The following is a 20,413-nucleotide window of genomic DNA, read 5'->3' as shown; positions in this document are numbered from 1 at the left end:
AGCTTAAATCCATATTCCAATTATCTTAATAGTCAGACAATATTTTTTAATAAGAAAATTGAATTATCTGATGGTAGCATTCATTAGAATCAAGCATTAGCCTTTTATTTTATTTTTGTTTTTTAAGCATTGGCAGCTGTTTGTGAAGGCATAAGAAAGCAAGTAAAGAGGTAATTTATTGATTAGATTGAAATATTAAATCTATTCCTTTTTTCCCAAGATACTAGTTTTCCCAGAAGGTACTTGTACTAATCGTTCCTGTTTGATTACTTTTAAACCAGGTGAGAAAAATTAAATTATGTATTCTAACAAAGTAATATGGAAGATATCTCAAATGATTTTATAGAAATATACAAAATAACTCTTTAGCTTGCTCTGAGCATTTTTTTCTTTTCTGACAGTAAGTTTTTAACATTATGGATCCACAGAACTTACTCCTTTGATTTCTCTTTTGGTGTCACAATTCCTTTCCCCTTGTAGTGTCCGCTCCATGCATGTGCGCTCGAGATGTGTGGCTGTGAATACATTTGGGAACCCTCACAGACACGTGAGGTTCTATGTCATCAAGTAGAAAACCTATTTCATTACAATGTCTTCAGATGCCTTCTAAGATTCACTTCTTTTTTTTAACATTAGAAGTCAGTGAATGCAGCTTTCTTTATAATTTGTAATACTTTAAAATTTTTTTTGTATTAGCTACTAGAATGCTCAGCATCAAAGTTATAACTCACTTCTAGTGAGTGTGGTAGTTCTTGCTTCAAGCGTTTAGTGTTATGTAGATTTTCTTATTTTTCTTTGTCATGATTTTATCATTCCTTAAAATTCTGTTGAGAACAGGAGAAAATTTTTGCAATCTATCCATCTGACAAAGGGCTAATATCCAGAATCTACATGAAACTTAAATTTTCAAGAAGAAAACAAACAACCCCATCAAAAAGTGGGCTAAGGATATAAACAGACACCTCTTAAAATAAGACATTTATGTGGTCAACAAACATATGAAAAAAGGCTCATCATCACTGGTCATTAGAGAAATGCAAATAAAAACCACGATGAGATACCATCTCATTCCAGTTAGAATGGCAATCATTAAAAAGTCAGGAAACAGCAGATGCTGGAGAGGATGTGGAGAAATAGGAACACTTTTACACTGTTGATGGGAGTGTAAATTATTTCAACCACTGTGGAAGACAGTGTGGTGATTCCTCAAGGATTTGAAACCAGAAATGCCAGTTGACCCAGCAATCCCATTACTGGGTATATATCCAAAGGATATAAATCATTCTATTATAAAGACACATGTACATGTATGTTTATTGCAGCACTGTTCACAACAGCAAAGACTCAGAACCAACCCACATGCCCATCAATGATAGAATAAAGAAAATGTGACACATATACACCATGGCACCATAGAATACTATGCAGCCATAAAAAAGGATGAGTTCATGTCCTTTGCAGGAACATGGATGAAGCTGGAAACTATCATTCTCAGCAAACTAACACAGATACAGAAAACCAAACACCATATGTTCTCACTTACAAATGGGAGTTGAACAATGAGAACACATGGACACAGGGAAGGGAACATCACATTCTGGGGCCTGTTGGAGGGTAGGGCACTAAGGGAGGGATAGCATTAGAAGAAATACCTAATGTAGATGACAGGTTGATGGCTGCAGCAACCCCCCATGGCATTGTATATACCAATGTAACAAACCTGCACGTTCTGCACATGTATCTGAGAACTTTGAGTATAATAATTTTTAAAAATTCTATTGTATATTAACACTTAGAAAATGAAAAAAAGTGAATAAATAATGAATAAGCAAATACTTTAAATGGCATAGGCACAGCATTTAATATTTTCCTTCAGTAGTTCTTAATTCAAAAAGTCTCTCATTTGGTAAACACTAGGAATTTACCAACATTTAGCAAATGATTTCTGTTATACATACCCTTAAAATATTTCGTCTGTTTATACTATTTACTAATTTTTTCTTTATCATAAAACTTTTATTCACATAAAAACACATTATAAAATTTAAATGTGGTTGCAGGAGCCTTCATTCCAGGAGTTCCAGTGCAGCCAATCCTCCTCAGATACCCAAACAAGCTGGTAAGCATAGTATTTTACTACTGGAAGAATTTCAATATTTCTAATAGCACAGATACTCTGGAACCCCTTTTAATAGATAAGTAAGATTGTAAACAGATAAATGGTGGAAGCCAATGGGCGAGCTTATTCTTTTTCATTAACTCTAGAAGGAAACTTTTCCTGATTCAGTGGTCATTACTAGTGAAGAAGTATTGAAATAGCAGGATAAATATGAGAGGCTTGGTCTTCCATTACTGGCTCAGTGCTTACTAATTGTGTGAGCCTTGGTAGCAAATAGATTAATTAAATAAGAAAATATCTGAGAAGAACTTAAGCTTTTTTTTTTTTTTTTTTTTTTTTTAGACAGAATCTTGCTCTGTCACCCAGACTGGAGTACAGTGGCGTGATCTTGGCTCACTGCAACCTCCGCCTCCTGGGTTCAAGTTATTCTCTCTCCTGTCTCAGCCTCCTGAGTAGCTGGAAATACAGGCATGCTCCACCAGGCCTTGCTAATTTTTGAATATTCAATGGAGAAAGGGTTCAACATGTTGGCCAGGCTGGTCTTGAACTCCTGACCTCAAGCGATCAACCCTGCTTGCCCTCTCAAAGTCCTGGGATTACAGGCATGAGCCACCGTGCGCAGCCTAACTTAACATCTTATATAAAGTCCAGTTGCCTCCAGAAGTGGTCTCTTCTGCTCCAGTTGAGTTACATTGTTGTCCTCTAGATATTGATTGTACCATGATTTTCCTAAAGAAAGACTTCTGAGGGAATGTTTTGGTTTTGAGAGAAACTTTCTTTACTAGAGAATTTATATAAAAAGCCAGGATATAATTATTAGTTGTCTCTACTATTTAAGATTAGGAGTTATTGATAAAATCAATTTTTATAGAGAGGCTGGTTTTTCAACCTTGGACATCTATGGCTAAAGAAAGAATTAAGATCTATTAAATTTTATTCGTTGTACTTCTGCCTATAGGTTTGAGTTTATCATATGTTCAAATTCTTTCATTTCTCCCAAATAAGCATGTTTTTTTGGAAAATTGATGCATTCTGGTTTTTTTTAAAGCAAATTAATTATCCAGATATGTTCGTATTAGAAGAAAAGTGACTAAGCATGTACAATAGTTTTTATAAAATTCAGAACATGTCGTTTCATAAAAAGTTGGTGACATTAGGAAGATCTTTGCTATGTAGATATGTTATCTAATGATATATTTATTTTACTTCTCAACATTTTGCTTTTAATTTCAGAAAATAAATACATGAATCCTTATGTTAAAATACGATCTTTATTTGGTATTTTTCCTCCAGACTAACAGCTAAAATAATTTTGTTTTTATAGGATACTGTGACCTGGACATGGCAAGGATATACATTGTAAGTCACTTGTGTCTATTATTAGTTTCTATAAATTTTATTTTAGTGAAGAAAAAGAAAGATCATTTATTCATTTTTTTCAAGTGTAATTTAAAAAATACTGTTATCTTTAAAAATGTAAAAATTTCTGATCAGAGCCTTAAATCTTATTACTGATAAATCTCTGTAGAGAGCATCACTATTTTGACCACTAACCCCTGATGTCTCCTGTATGCAAAATTCTAGTCATCTATCCTATTCAAGTGGATCTCAAGTGTTTGTCTGCTAGTTCGTAAGTGACCTAGTTTGCATCATAGTTAGCTTTAATTTTGTAGTTTTATATCCATTGCAGATTTGGCATTACCTAGTGTCTCCATTCTTACTATGTTAGTTTAAGCCATTCAGAAACATTTAGTCATATGGCCTGAAATAGCTATGAAGTGTCTGATATGAGTTGAAAAAATAGCTAACCAAGATTTCAGTTCTGCTCTTGGATTTGAAAAGCATTGGAATCAGCAGTTTCTATAAGCACTTAAGAGAGGAGAGGAATATAGTTTCATTATTAAGCAAGCTGATGTGAAGTAGGCCTTTAAAAAGAACAGAACATGTAGAAATTTGGTATCTCTCAAGACCTTTTGTTTAGTTCTCTCTGAACAAGTCTGAGCCTGTTTAAATTTTGGTGAGAGCCCTATGAAACACCTAGATCTGCAGACTTCTCCTAGGGGCTTACCCAGTTTTCATATTGTCAAGCACAAAGCTCAGATAACTTTGTTGATGGATAGGTGACAATCACTTAGAAATATTTAAGGAAATCATCAATTGCCTTCATACACATAGTAGGCATTTTTAGATACCTTCCTCATAATCCAGCCAACTTCTGAAATCAACATTTTTTACTACTGCATAATTTCTTCATTTTTTGTGTATGTAAATTGCTTTGAAATAATGTAAATCAGAATAGGTAACTGATGGGCCAGTAGAATAAATATTAATACATATGAAACATTTATATTCTTGTTATGCTTCAGTCCTTGATAATTGAAGATAAGCAAATCACACCAAAAATAAAGAACATAAATTGTAGAGGATATCTAAACAGCGTATTATCTTTCACTTACCAGGAAATCAATTTATTCGTTTGACTAAAATACATATTTCATGGCACTACTGTTTTGAATTCCTGATTGCTTTTATACATGGGGGAATTAGGAGAAACAGGTAGTATGAAAGTATTTGGGAAAATGAAGTGACTTAACAATGGATGTGTAGCATACTTCAGCTTCCTGAGGCGCGCCTTCCTCTGGGCCTTTATAGGTTAAGTTCCTAACAGAGATAGTGACTTGGGTTCACTACGTAGTCAATATGATTTTTTTTTTTTTTGATTGCACAGTAGTCCAGGTTAATGTGGAGCTCAAATAGGAGAAAGCTTTTCTAGAAGAGGAACTGAGGATAGACAACATAATAGATGGGTTTAGTTAACCTAGCCTTCTCAACTGAGAAGTATGTGAGAAAAGGAAAAGGAAATTAGGAGAGAGAATTCAGGAATGAAAGAGAGAAAAAATATTTTGAGAGTCAAAGATTTTTCAGGACTTTTAAACAAACACAAAATCTTTAGAAGGCACAGCTTTGTTTTGTTTGAATGCCACATTGCACCTGTCTGTCTATTGCAAATCTCACTTCCACTTTTATTATTAAATCTCACTTCCACTTAATATTATTGGTAGCACTGTCTCTATTACTTCTAAGTAAGTTTTCTCAGTGACCCTTGCTCAAAGTCCTACTCCAGGCACAGATTCTAAGAAATGGATTTTATACCAAAACAAATATCCCAAGGGAAAGGTGACTCAGAATAAACTTAGAGAAGTTTTGTATCAGTTAAGAAGTATTCAATCTGTCTGTAGGGTGAACGAGACAGGTTAATTGAGATTTTGTGTGTGGTTTCGTATGTTTTACAGTATGCAGAATTTTCAGAACAGAATATGCATCTATTCAAATACTTGAATTTCACAGCTCTATTTAAATAATTAAAAGAATTTACAGTGTATAGTGTGGATTGAGTTTAAAGTTTAAATATAGTAAAAGATTTTTTTCCTTTCAGATGGAAGATTTGCAAACTAACACATAAACAATTTATAATGAATTACGAAAGTGATAGATCCACTTTCTAAATTATTTCTCTTAACTAAATTATTAAGGTCCTAAATTCCTTAAATAAGTCCCCTCAGGTATTTTTTACAGAAAAAATTATATTTTAATTTCTGAACAGTGAAAAGAGATTAGTTGGTTCTTTTCTTAAATGTGTAGTCTAATCCACTCTGCCTGTTTCTGGGTCAGTTGTCTAATGAGGCTAAATTAAAAATCCCATAGAAATCTTACCCAGAGAATCTGAATATGTACTGGAGAGCTACAAGTAGGAACAACTATTTCAAACATTATCTTTGAGAGGGTTGCTTAATAACTTTAAAGACAGTCTTTGCCTGCCTTTACAGTGAAATTTGAAACTTTTCAGATTTCCTCATAACTAAAACATTTGTAAATAACTGGGACAACTTTGCTAAATCTTCTGCTTTTAAGGAAAGGCCCATTGATTTTTTTTTTTAATGTCAAAAAGAGTTAAGAAATGTTATGATCTACCTAGGAGTTTTCTTATACACACATTTACCTACCTTAAAATATGGCCTTGGGTAGTTTCTCTAGGGACTTGGGCCTTTGAGTCTGTGTTGTCAAGGAAACTTCAAATTTGTGGTTTAGTCTGTTGAGCTGAGGCTCTCACTCAAATACATATTTAGTATTCATTTGGTGATTTAAACTTTTGAATAAAAATTGTCAAGAATACTTGTCTAACCCAGGGACAGTGGCTTATACTTGTAGTCCCAGCTACTTCGGAGACTGAGGTGGGAGAACCACCTGAGTCGAGGAGGTTGAGGCTGCAGTGAGCTGTGATTACACCACTGCACTCCAGCCTGGGTGAGAGAGTAAGACCCTGTCTCAAAAAAAAAAAAAAAAAAAAAAAAAAAGAAGAAGAAGAAGAAAAAGAAGAATAGTTGTCTAGGCCCAAAAAGTGTTATTGCTGCAGCGTAGCATTTATATATGCAAAATATATATGAAGTGTGATGTGGGAGTATTTGTGTATAAAGAAATGATTGTTGAATAATATAAGATGATACTTGCATTATTGTATAAAGATAGCCCTTTCTTTTTTCTCTTCAGCATTCAGCTTTGTATGCTTACTTTCTGCCAGCTCTTCACAAAGGTAGAAGTAGAGGTAAGTCATTCAAAATGTAGCTTTGGAACTTGAGATTTGGCCTTTCCTTTAATTTTGAATTTCTAGTCTAGAGAGTCCAGACACAAAGGTCCATCACCCATAACATAAACCTTGGTGTTTTACAAATTGTGTATATAAACCTAGGCTGTCAGATTTAGCCCTTAAAATAATGTTAGAAAACACCTCTAGATTCTGGGAACTTGAAATATGTAACCACCCTGGCTGGCTAGAGGGGCATCACCTGCTCTCACTTTCTTTTTTTACTCCTTTTAATGCTGACCTCTGCCAAATTGAATATGTTTCCGCATCCTAACAAAAGGAGCTGACCATAGGTGATAGAGCCCCACACCTCCTTAAAAAAAAAAGTTTTGTGAAAGCTAAGAGATGCTACTTGGGGTCTAGGGGAGAGGCATAGGAGTCAAAAGCCCTCACTGTGAAATCACTGTGCACATGAAAAGCCCAAGGAAATTATAACATCATTCACAGGACAGTCCTGGTTTGAGTTACAGTGGCAAGTAGTGAGAGAGGTGTTACTACAGCATTCTGAAAATTTTGACCAGGTTTTTAAGGCTCTAAAGGTTGGTTCCAGAGCTGTTCTTAGTTTCTAAATATGATGTACAGTAGACCTCAGAATTCAGAATTCAGTGGGTTTTAGCAATACCCTCAGGTAGTCTCTGAAGAGAGACAGTTTGATTGTGGGTCTCCTGGATTTTCTAATTGCATCCATGAGTTGTGTAATGAAAACCTTATACAGAGTTCTGAGTGGGGACTACTGCCTAAGTGACAGGACTGTGGAATTTAATTCACAGTAATACTATTTTGCTTTGTTGGATAGCTTAGTGATTTGGCCATTTAGAGATTGTCAGCAATTCCAAATGAGTTAGGAGGGCAAATTACATTTCAGAATGAGTTTAGTGAAAATTTCTTGAGATTTGCCCGTTTTCTGCCTGTCTTGAAAAATATCTGTTTATTAAGTATATTTTGCACCTCCCCACTTTGAAAACCAGCTCAGTGTCTCTCATTGTGGCCAAAAAACCCCACATTTGTGCTTGAGTTTTTCTTAGAGGTTCCTGAGGGAAAAAAAAACTAATTTAATAAGTTTAAGAAGTATTAAGGTAAACAAAATGAATTTTTTTTTCTCAAGACTACTCAGTGCCTTTGAAATGTCTGACTTATAGAACCATTTTCTCTGAATATCTCCCAGAACCAGTGTTCTGTAGAATGCATTTCAGGAAGCTCTATATGCTAATATTTCTAAATACTCTGAACACTGCTCTTGCTTCTTTAAGAGCTGCTCAGGTGGTCTAGGCCTGTTTTACTTTTCTAAAAAAGCAAGAAAATTCTTACTTTTAAAAAGCCATGCTGTCTTCTCTGCAAGACATTGTCTCCCTCTCAATTTATCTCTCTCTAGCTACAAGATCTAACAACAGATGTAAAAATGTACACAGAGCTATCCTTTTTTGACTTAGCATGTCAGTGGTCAAACTGCATTACAACAGAGGTATTCAGATTCCTCTTTTTTTTTTTTTTTGCCATGACCATTATTACCACATTTCCTTTCTGTGTCATGACTTTCTTTTTTTTTAAACATTATAATATCTGCGTTCTCCAGCTAGTTCTGAGACCTGTTTGGATTGTATTTTTCTGGCAAAGAAAACAATGTAGTCTTTGTTCCATAATTCACAAATAAAATGACTTTCAGCTGCATGGAAATAGCTGCATCAACAAAGATTTGATGAATTAGAATTGTGATGCAGAACAAGAGGATGAGAATTTGTGGACTTCAAATTTAGTACAGATATTCTTATTTTCATTATGTTTATTTTAAATTTATGATTCTCCCTTCCACCCAGATGACTCCTAATACTTTATGATATTTTGATTTTTTTTATTGCATTTTAGGTTTTGGGGTACATGACACACTGGGGTCTGTTGGGGATATTTTGATATTTTAATACTCACTTTTGGATTTAACTGAAAATGCATCCCAGCAGCCCTTCTGGCTCTAAGTATACCACACCCTGGCTTGAGGCTCTGAAGAACTGGACCATCTCTGAGGTGCCAGCTTTTCCACCGTGTCTGCTGAGGCCCATCTTGAGATTGGTTTGTGGTCTGGGTACATTTAGTTGCTCCAGTTTCAATTGTCTTGGTTGTTCTCAAGTAACCCCCCCTTTTTTTTTTTAAATTGATGGAAATCTTTGCTATTATCTTATTTTAAACATGGTTTTGGAACTTCTTGAATATTAGGTAAACCTAATTCAAGATATATTATTCAAGAATATGGTATTAATTTTATGGGTTTTAAATTGAACTTTGAGTGAATTGTTAAAGTGCCTTTTAGACACTCTTGCTTTTGTGAGTCACATGACATCCCATTATGTTGCCTGCCATATCCTTTAGTTTCACAAGTCTCCCCTCAGTAATGATGATTACCAAACCCTTTAATTACCAAAATCATTACATATCTAAGATGTAATGAATCTAATATTTAGGAATATTTTCTTACCACCTCTTCCCAGCCCGCTCTGCTTCCCAACATAGAGATATACCGTATTTTTGAAAAGGTTATTATTTTCTCAGCTCTTGGAACATAAAAATATCCTAAGTTCTGGCTGGGCGTGGTGGCTCAAGCCTGTAATCCCAGCACTTTGGGAGGCCGAGGCGGGCAGATCACGAGGTCAAGAGATCGAGACCATCCTGGTCAACATGGTGAAACCCCATCTCTACTAAAAATACAAAAAAATTAGCTGGGCATGGTGGTGCGTGCCTGTAATCCCAGCTACTCAGGAGGCTGAGGCAGGAGAATTGCCTGAACCCAGGAGGCGGAGGTTGTGGTGAGCCGAGATCAGGCCATTGCACTCCAGCCTGGGTAACAAGAGCAAAACTCCGTCTCAAAAAAAAAAAAAAAATATTGTAAGTTCTAAACCTAATGTGCTATGTAATTGTTCTTCTGGCATCCTTGAAAAATGATAAAGATGTGTGTCTACAGAATGGTTCTACTAAAAGTTATTCTTTGAATTGTAATGTGGCATAATGGGCGTTCTTAAAGTATCTTTTAGTCATACTTTTATCAACCAGCTACTTCACAAATATGCCTTTTTAAAGATAAGGCTTGGGATAGAGGAAATAAGATAGCTAGTAGGAAGCATTGCAAAAGTGACATAAATGAAGAGTCTGCCAGTTTATCTCATGAGAGAGAATACATGCTAAATCAGACTATAAAACACTAAGTGGACAGCAGCTAGTTTATGAATGGAAACTAGCCATTCACACTAACTGTGCAGTCAGTTTCCTTCATAGTCTATATCTCAGTTTGTATTCAAAGCATGTTGACTTTAGAAGCCATGTATATATATTATAGATACATAAAAATTGTCTGTACTGGGCATATTAAACAGAGAATAAGTCCTCCCTTATCTGTAGGGGATATGTTCCAAGACCCCCAGTGAATACTTGAAACTGCAGAACGTACCAAACCGTGTATATACTAAGATTTTTCCTAAACATGCATACTTCCAATAAAACTTAATTTATAAAATAAGCACAGTAAGAGATTAACAGTAATAACCAATAATAAAATAGAACAGCTGTAACAATATATATAATAAGAGTTGAATATGAATGTGGTCTCTTTCTCTCTCTGTCAAAATCTCATTGTACTTTACTCATCCCTCTTCTTGTGATGAAGAAAGGATGGAGCAGGATGGCATGAACTTTTGTCACCCTATTCAGAATGGCCTGCAATTTAAACTTATGAATTTTTTATTTCCAGAATTTTCCATATAATGTGTTTAGACTATGGTTGACTGTTGGTACCTGAAACCATAGAAAGCAAAACCCCAGATAAGGGAGACTACTGTATTTTCTTTAGGAAAATTCCTCTACAAAGCTCATAGCGAGCTTGTAGTAGCTAGCATTAGGCCTAAAATACTTTGTGGTGGGCAATTCATTTCCTTAAAGTAATAGAAAAGTTTTTTTTTTTTAATTTAAAAAGAATGTCTGATTTAGGAAAGGATTGTAATTAATAAGGAGTATTATGATCAACAGCTCTACATATATATCACTTTTAAGATCTTTAGAGAACTAATTACTTAGGATAAGATTCAAAGACATTTATATAGTTTATTTAAATATCCAAATGCACTAAATTATTTGTAGTTTTTAATCTAAAATGAGCCTTTTAGAAAACCTCAATCACACAACTACACACACACACACAGACACACACACATGCCCTACATATATACTTGTTCTAACAAAGCTAATTTTGTCTGAAACTTGGTAATATTCTGTAATTTGTCAATGCTAAATAGAGAAACTGAGCGTTATAAAAAGGGTGTTAACTGGAGTTTTTCTTCTGATCCTGTTACTACCTACCTCTGTGTGCTTGAGAAAATTAAACCTTTCTAAGCCTGTGTTCTCACTGGAAAAATGGGATAATGACACCTAATTTATAGAGTTTTGCGGATGAATAAGGTTACTCATGTGCTGGCACATAGTTAAGTGTTCAATAAGCACTAACTTTTACTTTCCATCTCATCTAGATGTTTCTGTTCTTTTGGAAAGGAAGCAGCAAGCGTTGTTTATAAATATCTTTCTTCTTTTGCATTTTTTTCCTCTTCGAAGATTTAAAAGAAGAATTATAGAAAGAACTAGAAATGCATGTTTAGGATTGTCCTTTTAAAATTCATTTCTGTTACAAGCAAAAAATAAAAGATTTATTATGTATCATAATTCCTCAATCTACCTCTTCCTTATCATTCATTTAGTAGAAAGAAATGTGCTTGATGTGGTTAAGAAAAAAATGAATAAACTAGCTTTAGTGACACTGAGCGTTTATGTAAGTGACTGGCTCTGGTTGATGGACGTCTTAAATAATAGACTGAAGAATTTTGTTATCTTGCTTGTATGCAATTTAAGGCCCAAGAGGAAGTAGGGGACTCTGGGACCAAAAGCACAAACAAGAGATGTTAACCCGAGAAACATGTTGATGAGTCTCTTCCTTATCTGGGACAGGATGCTGCAAAGTTAAATATGGTGAAGGTACGGAGAATATGGTATTTGAAAAGAGAGGGGAGTGGAGCTGTGAAGCCAGTTTCAGGTGCAAAAAAAAAAAAAAAAAAAAGAGTAAGTTCACATAAGCTGTCTTGTTTATAAAGTTGAAAGTGAAATGTCATTTATCCAGGAAGAATGAGGTAAAAGTTCAATTGCATCTTGAAAAGCATGGAGCATATGTACCACTGTTGGCATCTCTCGGTGGTCCCTAACAGGAATATGAAGGCAAGATCAGAAGAGGTGGCTGAGGGTGTGTGATTGGCACTGTGGGCGTGGCAGAAGTGAAAGATTCTGAGTAACAGGTGGTACAGAAGCTTCTGACTCTCAAGTCCGGTTTTGATAGGCAGGGAGATGTTGCCAGAGGGAGTGGATGAAGAGGGATGATTAGATCCAGATGTGACCATTAGGTTGTCATGGTCTATGAAAGACCAGATTAGGGGAGAAATAAACACTAATGGATAATGAGGAAAAACTGATGAAGAACTTATCAGAGATTAGAGTCATAAGTTTATTTCCATGGGTGAATTAGAGTTGAGAAGAATATCTGTGGCCAAGATGTCAAGCAGATCATCAGTGTAAGTACGGAGGATACTGAGAGAAGATGAAGTTACAAAGGAAAACTTGGTTGCTTGAAGTCATTGGGATATAAAGATGTGTGTTGGGAGCCATAAAAGATAGTGGCAATGATGTTCCCCTCTCTTTGATTGATTTTCCTTTCCAGATAAAGGATACATGCATACTGTGAGCCTTGAATGACTGTACAAAATGGAAATGTGATATAGAGGGCAAGGTCTTACCCTAGAAGAGGTGACTTTTTATTAGAATTTCCACTGAATTGCTTCTCAGGAGGAATGGGGCCTCCAAGGCCCATGGGTGTCAAATTTAGGATTTTAATTATTTTGTACTCTCAATGGAACTTATTTCCTTAAGAGTAAAATGCTATGACAATATGAGAGTTATTAAAAATCATTTTATGAAAAATACTACCTGCACTAATAGAAACTAAACCCATATTTCATTGTATTATGTTTGATTAACAGTATAGCAGCAAATTATTTTTCAAGGTTTTCAGTATGTACTTTTATGACCTACAAATCAAGTGTATTATAAGTGGTTGTTTGGCCTTTTTAAAAAATGAAGAATTATTTGGCAATTTGAAACTTTAATTTCTTACACTGTTTTGTTAGAGATTTTATGAACATTAATTTCAACTTTCTGGGTTTTTTTTTTTTTTTTTTTTTTTGAGACCGAGTTTCACTCTTGTTACCCAGGCTGGAGTGCAATGGCGCGATCTTGGCTCACCGCAACCTCCGCCTCCTGGGTTCAGGCAATTCTCCTGCCTCAGCCTCCTGAGTAGCTGGGATTACAGGCATGTGCCACCATACCCAGCTACTTTTTTGTATTTTTAGTAGAGATGGGGTTTCACCATGTTGACCAGCATGGTCTCGATCTCTTGACCTCGTGATCCACCCGCCTTGGCCTCCCAGTGCTGGGATTACAAACTTGAGCCACCGCGCCCGGCCTCTGTTTTTTTTTTTTTTTTTTTTTTTTTTTTTTTTATGTCATACTAAGCAAATGCAAGAAATTTTGCTAGATCAGGATGCACAGAATTTTTAGAAATATTTCTTTGCAAAGATAGTTATTCTAGATATATAAGGATGTGGGGACCTCTGGTGGCTTAGTTTATTTTTTCATATTAAAAAACAACTATGCAAAATAGAGAGCCACACATAGAATTCCAACTGGGAAGGACTTTAGAGATCATTTAGTTAAATTTTTTTTTGTTTGACAGGAGAGGGCACTGAGGCTCATAAAGGCTAAATGACTTTTCCAGGATCACACAGCAGATCTCAAGCAGCAACCCAGTCCAAGAACTCTTTCTGCAGTATGTGGCTGCCCTCTTAAGAGAGAAAGTAATCAGATAAAAGTGAAAAGTAAAAATGTCCTATAACATATTGTTCTATAATTTCTATACATTTTATCAAAAAATGCAACTTGCATCCATGCCATCCTCCACATCCTCATTCCCTCTCCTGAAGGTCTTGTTCTCTCTCTCATGATTGCAGTTGCTTCCAGACATTCTTCCTACTCTTAGTCCCTTCTTTGGGGCATACCCTGAAGTTACTACTCAAAAACTTGGACCTGGTCATGTCATTCCCTTGCTTAAACATCACCTCTGAGATACCAATGCTTACAGCTTTCTTAGTATAATTGACAAGATTTGAAAACAGGTTTAGATGGGGGAAAAACAATATTTTTAACTTCTTCTATTTGCATTCTTTATTTATCAAATGGAAGTGGTAGGATTTACTTCAAGGAATTGTTCAGAGAGTTAATCATATAAAGCCCCTAATATAAAATACCCAGCACACAGTAGACGCTTAATGGATGGTAACTCTTATTGGTGAATTTAGCCCATTGTTTCATAAATTTCTACTCTACTGCATGGACAGCTTCTTGAGGTCAGGGACTTTGTTGTTGTGTTTTTAGGGCTTAGTGCAGTGCCTGAGCACCTATTACGGAAGAAGAATTAATGAAATAAAGTAATGTATGTAAAACACCTAGCATGATGTCCTGTTTGTGGTTATAATTCAATAAACATAACTATTGGCAAAATCTCACTTAACCTTCAAAAGCAAAGATTAAGTATTAGTTCTTCTATAGAGTATCCTTAACAGAATTAGGTTTCTGGTGGGCACTCTGTCTTCCTCTTTGGCTGCATTTCCCTTGCCCCTGACAAAATTAATCCTTTCCTACCTCTTGCTCCCATACTCCTGGAAGGATGGTTAGTGGGGAAAATAAGGTTTTTTGAATCTGACAAATCTTGGGCTGAATTCTGGCCATGTGACTTGTATGCATTTAGGTAAGTTAATTAAGCTATTGAGCCCCATCTATAATTGGGAATAATAAGGGTAATGACACTTAGCATATGGGGTTATTAATATGTTGGTCTATCTTATTAAAATATTGATCTTCTTTAGAGCAGGGAATAGGGTCCTATTAATCTTGCCTTGTATATAGTAGGTGCTGAAAAATATGTAATGACTTGAATATGGCGCTAAAACCTTGTTAATGTTAGAAAACCATAAATAAAAACAAGAACAGAACAATTGAGGCATCACAGAACATCAAGTGTAGAAAAAGTATAATTAAAAATGCTAAAGCAAAAAATGGTGTTAAGCGAAAACTGTAAAGACAATACTAAGAGTTTTTTATTAAAGCAAAATAAATGATAAAACAAAGTTCAAACAAATAGTGAAAACTATGAAAGACAAAAATAAAAGAAAAACGTTTTCACATGAAGGGTTGGGAGTGGTAGAAAAATGCAGTTCTAGGAGTAAGATCTTAGTAGTTACAGCTTTACACTTCCAGAATTCCGGGCACTGGTTCATTTCACCCTCACAATCACCAGAAAAGTAGTGATCATAAACCTCTTTTTAGAGTTGAGGAGTTGGTTCAGCAAAGTTAAATGACATACTGGTTAACACACAAGCATCAGGGCTTAAAAACAGATCCCTGAGTCCAAGACCAGTGCCCCATTACCTCATGTAACCTATGTTCTAGAAAGGTAGATGATTTAATATATTGATAATTTAAAAATTAATTTACTTAGCATTTAATGTCTTAGGCTTAAGACATTGTTATGGAAAGGTATATTTGTCTTTCAGTTTATGCCTGTTCAAATACCAAATGATGAAGAAAAAAATGATCCTGTCCTTTTTGCCAGTAGAGTCCGGAATTTAATGGCAGAGTAAGTGTCTTTATGTGATTATAACTCATAAATAATTTGAAAGTTATTTCTACATGGTATTTAACTAGTTTTAAGGGGGTTTTCCCCCCTGAAGGCCTTGTTCCCCAACTCATTTTGGTACATAAAATAATGTTCCAAGAGACGAGGTCAGTATAACAATCTATAAATGTTTTACCCAGCTACATACCCCAAATAAGGAAATACAACTGAAGAAGGTACAATAACCAGAAAAGACCAGAATCTGCTCTCGACAGGGTAGATTCTCTCAAGCTGGCCCGCCACTGTCAGATGAGCCTTGTGATGATCTGTGGTTCCCGCCATGGCCCATCTTCTATTCCCTTCATATAGCTGCCCAAGGCTGTGTTTCTAAGGCATTACTGACTATAGCACCAAAAAAGAGAAAGTTTGCAATGGAAAAAGATGCATAGAAGAGGGAAAAAGTCACCCTTCATAGATGGCTATAAATTAGGATTTAGAAACTATAAAACATAAGGTTAATATTTTCCGTCACATAAGGGAGTTCTAACTGGCCATTACTCTGACTAGATAAATCACCCCTATCTTGTAATGAAAGAATGTATTATACTCTACCACCACCCAGGCAGCCTCAGAGCCCTCCAGACATGCACCCTCTCCCCACATATTACCTTCTTCATTCCCAGTAGTAAGTTTGGAGCTAATAGACCAGCAACGTTTATTCTCTTAGTAAAAATTCAAGGAGAACTCTGAATTTAGCTTCGTAGCTGAATTTAGGTTTATAGCCAGATTTCATATATATAGCCAGCCATGTATATATGTATATGTATGTGTCTCTGTAAGTATATGTTTTGTTCTAATATATGTACCTTAATGTTTTTCTGCAGAATAACTATCTTCAAAATAGAATAATATTTGGCAAAAAAATTTGCTATTAAGTGTATATAGGTGTGCTTGTTTTATCTAGTGTTTAGACCACCTACAAAGTTAATGTTTATGTTATTTTCCTTTCTTCCTTTCATGTTTCATGTCAGCTTATATCCAAAAGGTAGAAAGCAAGATAAGTATTAGAAATTGAGAACATGTAACCCAGAACCTAAAGTAAATTTTTTAAAAAAAGAAAGAAATTGAGAGAACTGGGCCAGGTGTGCTGGCTCATATCTGTAATCCCAGCACTTTGGGAGGCAAAGGTGGGCAAGTTACTTAAGGTCAAAAGTTCATGACCAGCCTGGCCAACATGGTGAAACCCCATCTCTATTAAAAATACAAAAATCAGTTGGGGTGGTGGTGGTGGTATATACCTGTAATCCCAGCTACTTGGGAGGCTGAGGCAGGAGAATCACTTGAACCAGGGAGGTGGAGGTTGCACTAAGCCAAGGTTGAGCCATTGCCTGGGCAACAGAGTAAGACTCTGTCTTAAAAAAAGAAAGAAAAGAAAAAGAAATTGAGAGAATTTATGTCAGATATTTTGGCTTCCCAAATTTTACCTAAAAGCAAGAGAAGAGTTTTGTTTAGACAGTCTTTCTAACTTCGAAGGTGTGGAGGTAGTAATGGCTTGTGATAAAGAGTAAGAAAGACCTTGATTAGCTGCACAACCCCGGACAAGTCTCCTCCAAGTCCCCTTCTCCTCACATGTGAAATGGGAGTTAAAATCATTGCCTTGTCTTTCTCATGGTTTTGATTATTAGGAGACTCAAGTAGGAAAGTATATGATAAAAGCATTTGAAAACACAAGTACTGTGGGAGGCCCTTAAGTTATTTAACAATATCTTTACATCAACTGTATGATGTAAGGAAGAAAGCTGACTCAGGGAGGTGAGTAGTTTGCCTAAAATCACACTAGGTAGTGACTGTCTGAGCTGGAACTCAAATCCTCACTCCTGTTACCAAAGCCCAAGCTCTTAACTATTATACTATACAATTTATTATTATATTATTATAATGCCCAATATTTTAAAATTTATTTTTCTGTCTGATATATTCTTATACCAAAATATTTATTCATCAAAGAGCTTAGAAAAAGTATTTTATATAGGAAAAAATGTTTTATTCTGATTGTATTCATTCAAAATTTAATGTTTCTAGCAATGATTCAACAAAATCCAATACAATTTAAAGACATAATTTTATGATTTTCACTGAATATTTGTGAATAAAAACTTAGTGAGGAATCTCATGTGCTGCACAATCTTTTTTTTTTGGTATTCAGTATTTTTCCAGTTCTTATAAATGTGTAATCTAATTAGCTATCATTTAATCTGTAAGCAGTAGTGAAGTAGGAACTAGGATTCATACTCTTCCTTAAGGATGGAGAATTTTTAGGTTTAGAAGAAATATCATCCTATTATAAATTTGCTTCAATATTTTTGGAAGATTGCTATGTAGCAACAAGGTGATCTCTGGCTATAAAAGATGAAAAAACATAGACAGCTAGCAGTTTGAATAGATTGTTTACTTACCCTATGTACAAATCCAATTTATCTGCTTATTTATTTATTTTTTGAGATGCGGTCTCCCTCTGTCACCCAGGCTGGAGCGCAGTGATACCATCTCAGCTCACTACAACCTCTGCCTCCTGGTTTCAAGCAGTTTTCCTGCCTCAGACTTCTGAGTAGCTGAGACTACAGACATACCACCACCACGCCCGGGTAATTTTTTTATTTTTAGTGGAGATGGGGTTTCACCATGTTGGCCAGGCTGGTCTTGAACTCCTGGCCTCAAGTGATCTACCTGCCTTGGCCTTCCAAGTGCTGGGATTACAGGCATGAGACACTGTGCCCAGTTCCATTTATCTGTTTAAACAGTACCTCCACAGGCATTCTTCTTACATCCTTACAATAACCATTTGGAATAAGGATAGTATTCATTCCTGTGTACAGATGAGAAAAGTGAGGCTTCATTCACAGCTGGTAAAAAACTCCACTAGGACTTTAACCTAAGTCTTTTAATTACTTTTCATGAGACTGAAGGCAACTGTTATTATTGTTATAGTTAAAACACAAAACAAAAATTATCAGCCACATAGACAGAAGCATGTAGATATAAGTAGATTAACTTGGTCTTCGGTAAATCTGTAAAAAAAGTGAAGAAATATGTCTCTTTGTGAATAAAAGCCAGCATTACTGGTTTAAAAAGTAGTAAATACTTTTGCATTTGCTGTTGTTTGGAACCAATTAAAGCCTAATGAAAAATGACTACTTTTTTTAAAAATTGAATTTTAGTTTTCTTCTTGATACTTTTAGAGCTCTGGGAATACCAGTAACAGATCATACCTATGAAGATTGCAGATTGATGATTTCAGCAGGACAGCTAACATTGCCTATGGAAGCTGGACTTGTGGAATTTACTAAAATTAGTCAGAAATTGAAGTAAGTGGATTTTAAAATGACTATACTTTCATAAAGATGTTCAAAGGGGATCTGAAGTCCTGTCTGTTTATTTTCTCCTGCTTTATTAATGCCCAGCTCTAGGACCCACTTGGTGTTTGTTAGGAAAGTCGGAGTTGTAAATTTATCTCACATTTTTATTCATCTACTTTTGCTTTTTCAAGAACAGTTATCTCAGAGATGTGTGCATTGGTCACAGGAGGAGACCAAGGGATAAAAAATGTGGATCCACACAGACCTGCCTCCCTACTCAGAGAGAGTTAGTGGCTCAGAGAAGTTAGTCTTGCAACCTGCTTACAAGAAGGACAGCATCATTAGATGATACTGGCATGTAGTGGTCAGAACTTTACATGTGAAACATGAATTGACTTGTATAGTTGCAATTCTGACCATCACTGAATTTTAAATACTTGCCCTAGGTCTTTTTTTCTGGATACCTATTTTCCTTTAAAAAAAAGGCAAACATTCTTCTTTGTGCTCTTATAATTTAGTTTAAACCATTGACAACATTCTTTTTGAGCTATTTTCTATAAAAGGTGTAACCTTCAGCCTCCCTTTACTCTTATTATAGTTCATTCTGTTCTCAACCCTATCTGGAATTTGCAGAATTTATTAATTAATATCTTCTCCATGAAGGAGCTATAGAAAGTTACTATATTAAAGTTCAGTATTAAAGTATAATATTTTGATAACTGATATAGAAAATGTTATTTATATCTTAAGATAACAAAAGTGTTTTGCTTTTATTTTGGTCACAATGTTATATAGATATAAAAAGTTTAGAGAGTCACTAAAATTGGGCTAAGAAGTATATGTTAATTCATTTGTTTAATTCTACAAAGCAAAGATAGGATATGATGTAAGCTACAGTACATTTTCCAGTGTTTTATCACCATGGCTTTTCATAACTAATCTTGTAGGACATGTGTATCATCTAATGAATCCTCCATCATAACATTTTGTGAAATATGAATTCACTATCAGCCTGAAAGCTTCTTGAAAGCAAGAATTAAAAACCTAATACATAACTATAGATTTACTAAGATTATGTTTACATTTTTAAAATTTTGCTTTCTTATTTTCTTCTCATGAGTCATTTATTGTTTCACTACAATGTTCTTCTCATTTACTTTTATTTCCCTGAGATATTTGAGGTAATTGTCAGTTATACAAGTATCCTTTAAAAGATTAAACACCTGCATATATGTTCAATATGTGCTTTTAAATACCTATTCTATTCTCCTTTACAAATTTAACACTTAAAATATTTTTTTCTCAGATACATTAACAAAGTAATGGTCATAAAATGTCCATGTCAATTGTAAAGGGCTAATAACATGTATCTATAATTCTTTGTTTCTTTAGATTAGATTGGGATGGTGTTCGTAGGCATTTGGATGAATATGCATCTATTGCGAGTTCCTCAAAAGGAGGAAGAATTGGAATTGAAGAATTTGCCGAGTATTTAAAGTTGCCTGTTTCAGATGTCTTGAGACAACTTTTTGCACTCTTTGACAGGGTAT

At 35.1% G+C, this 20,413-nt stretch overlaps 1 protein-coding gene across 1 annotated transcript in view; it reads left to right on the top strand.

The window, feature by feature from the left end:
• Positions 1-20,413, top strand: part of LPCAT2 (lysophosphatidylcholine acyltransferase 2) — a 92,207-nt gene that overhangs the window by 23,718 nt on the left and 48,076 nt on the right. Inside the window, exons 5-11 of the mRNA XM_039475306.2 lie at positions 221-281; positions 2,061-2,119; positions 3,444-3,478; positions 6,668-6,722; positions 15,446-15,528; positions 18,747-18,872; positions 20,256-20,409. Coding sequence (XP_039331240.1) covers positions 221-281; positions 2,061-2,119; positions 3,444-3,478; positions 6,668-6,722; positions 15,446-15,528; positions 18,747-18,872; positions 20,256-20,409 — 573 coding nt within the window. The remainder of the gene's footprint in view (positions 1-220; positions 282-2,060; positions 2,120-3,443; positions 3,479-6,667; positions 6,723-15,445; positions 15,529-18,746; positions 18,873-20,255; positions 20,410-20,413) is intronic.

The sequence above is a fragment of the Saimiri boliviensis genome, chromosome 1, assembly GCF_048565385.1.
Source record: "Saimiri boliviensis isolate mSaiBol1 chromosome 1, mSaiBol1.pri, whole genome shotgun sequence".
NCBI classification, from domain to species: domain Eukaryota; kingdom Metazoa; phylum Chordata; class Mammalia; order Primates; family Cebidae; genus Saimiri; species Saimiri boliviensis.
This window is presented reverse-complemented; position numbering and strand designations above follow the sequence as displayed.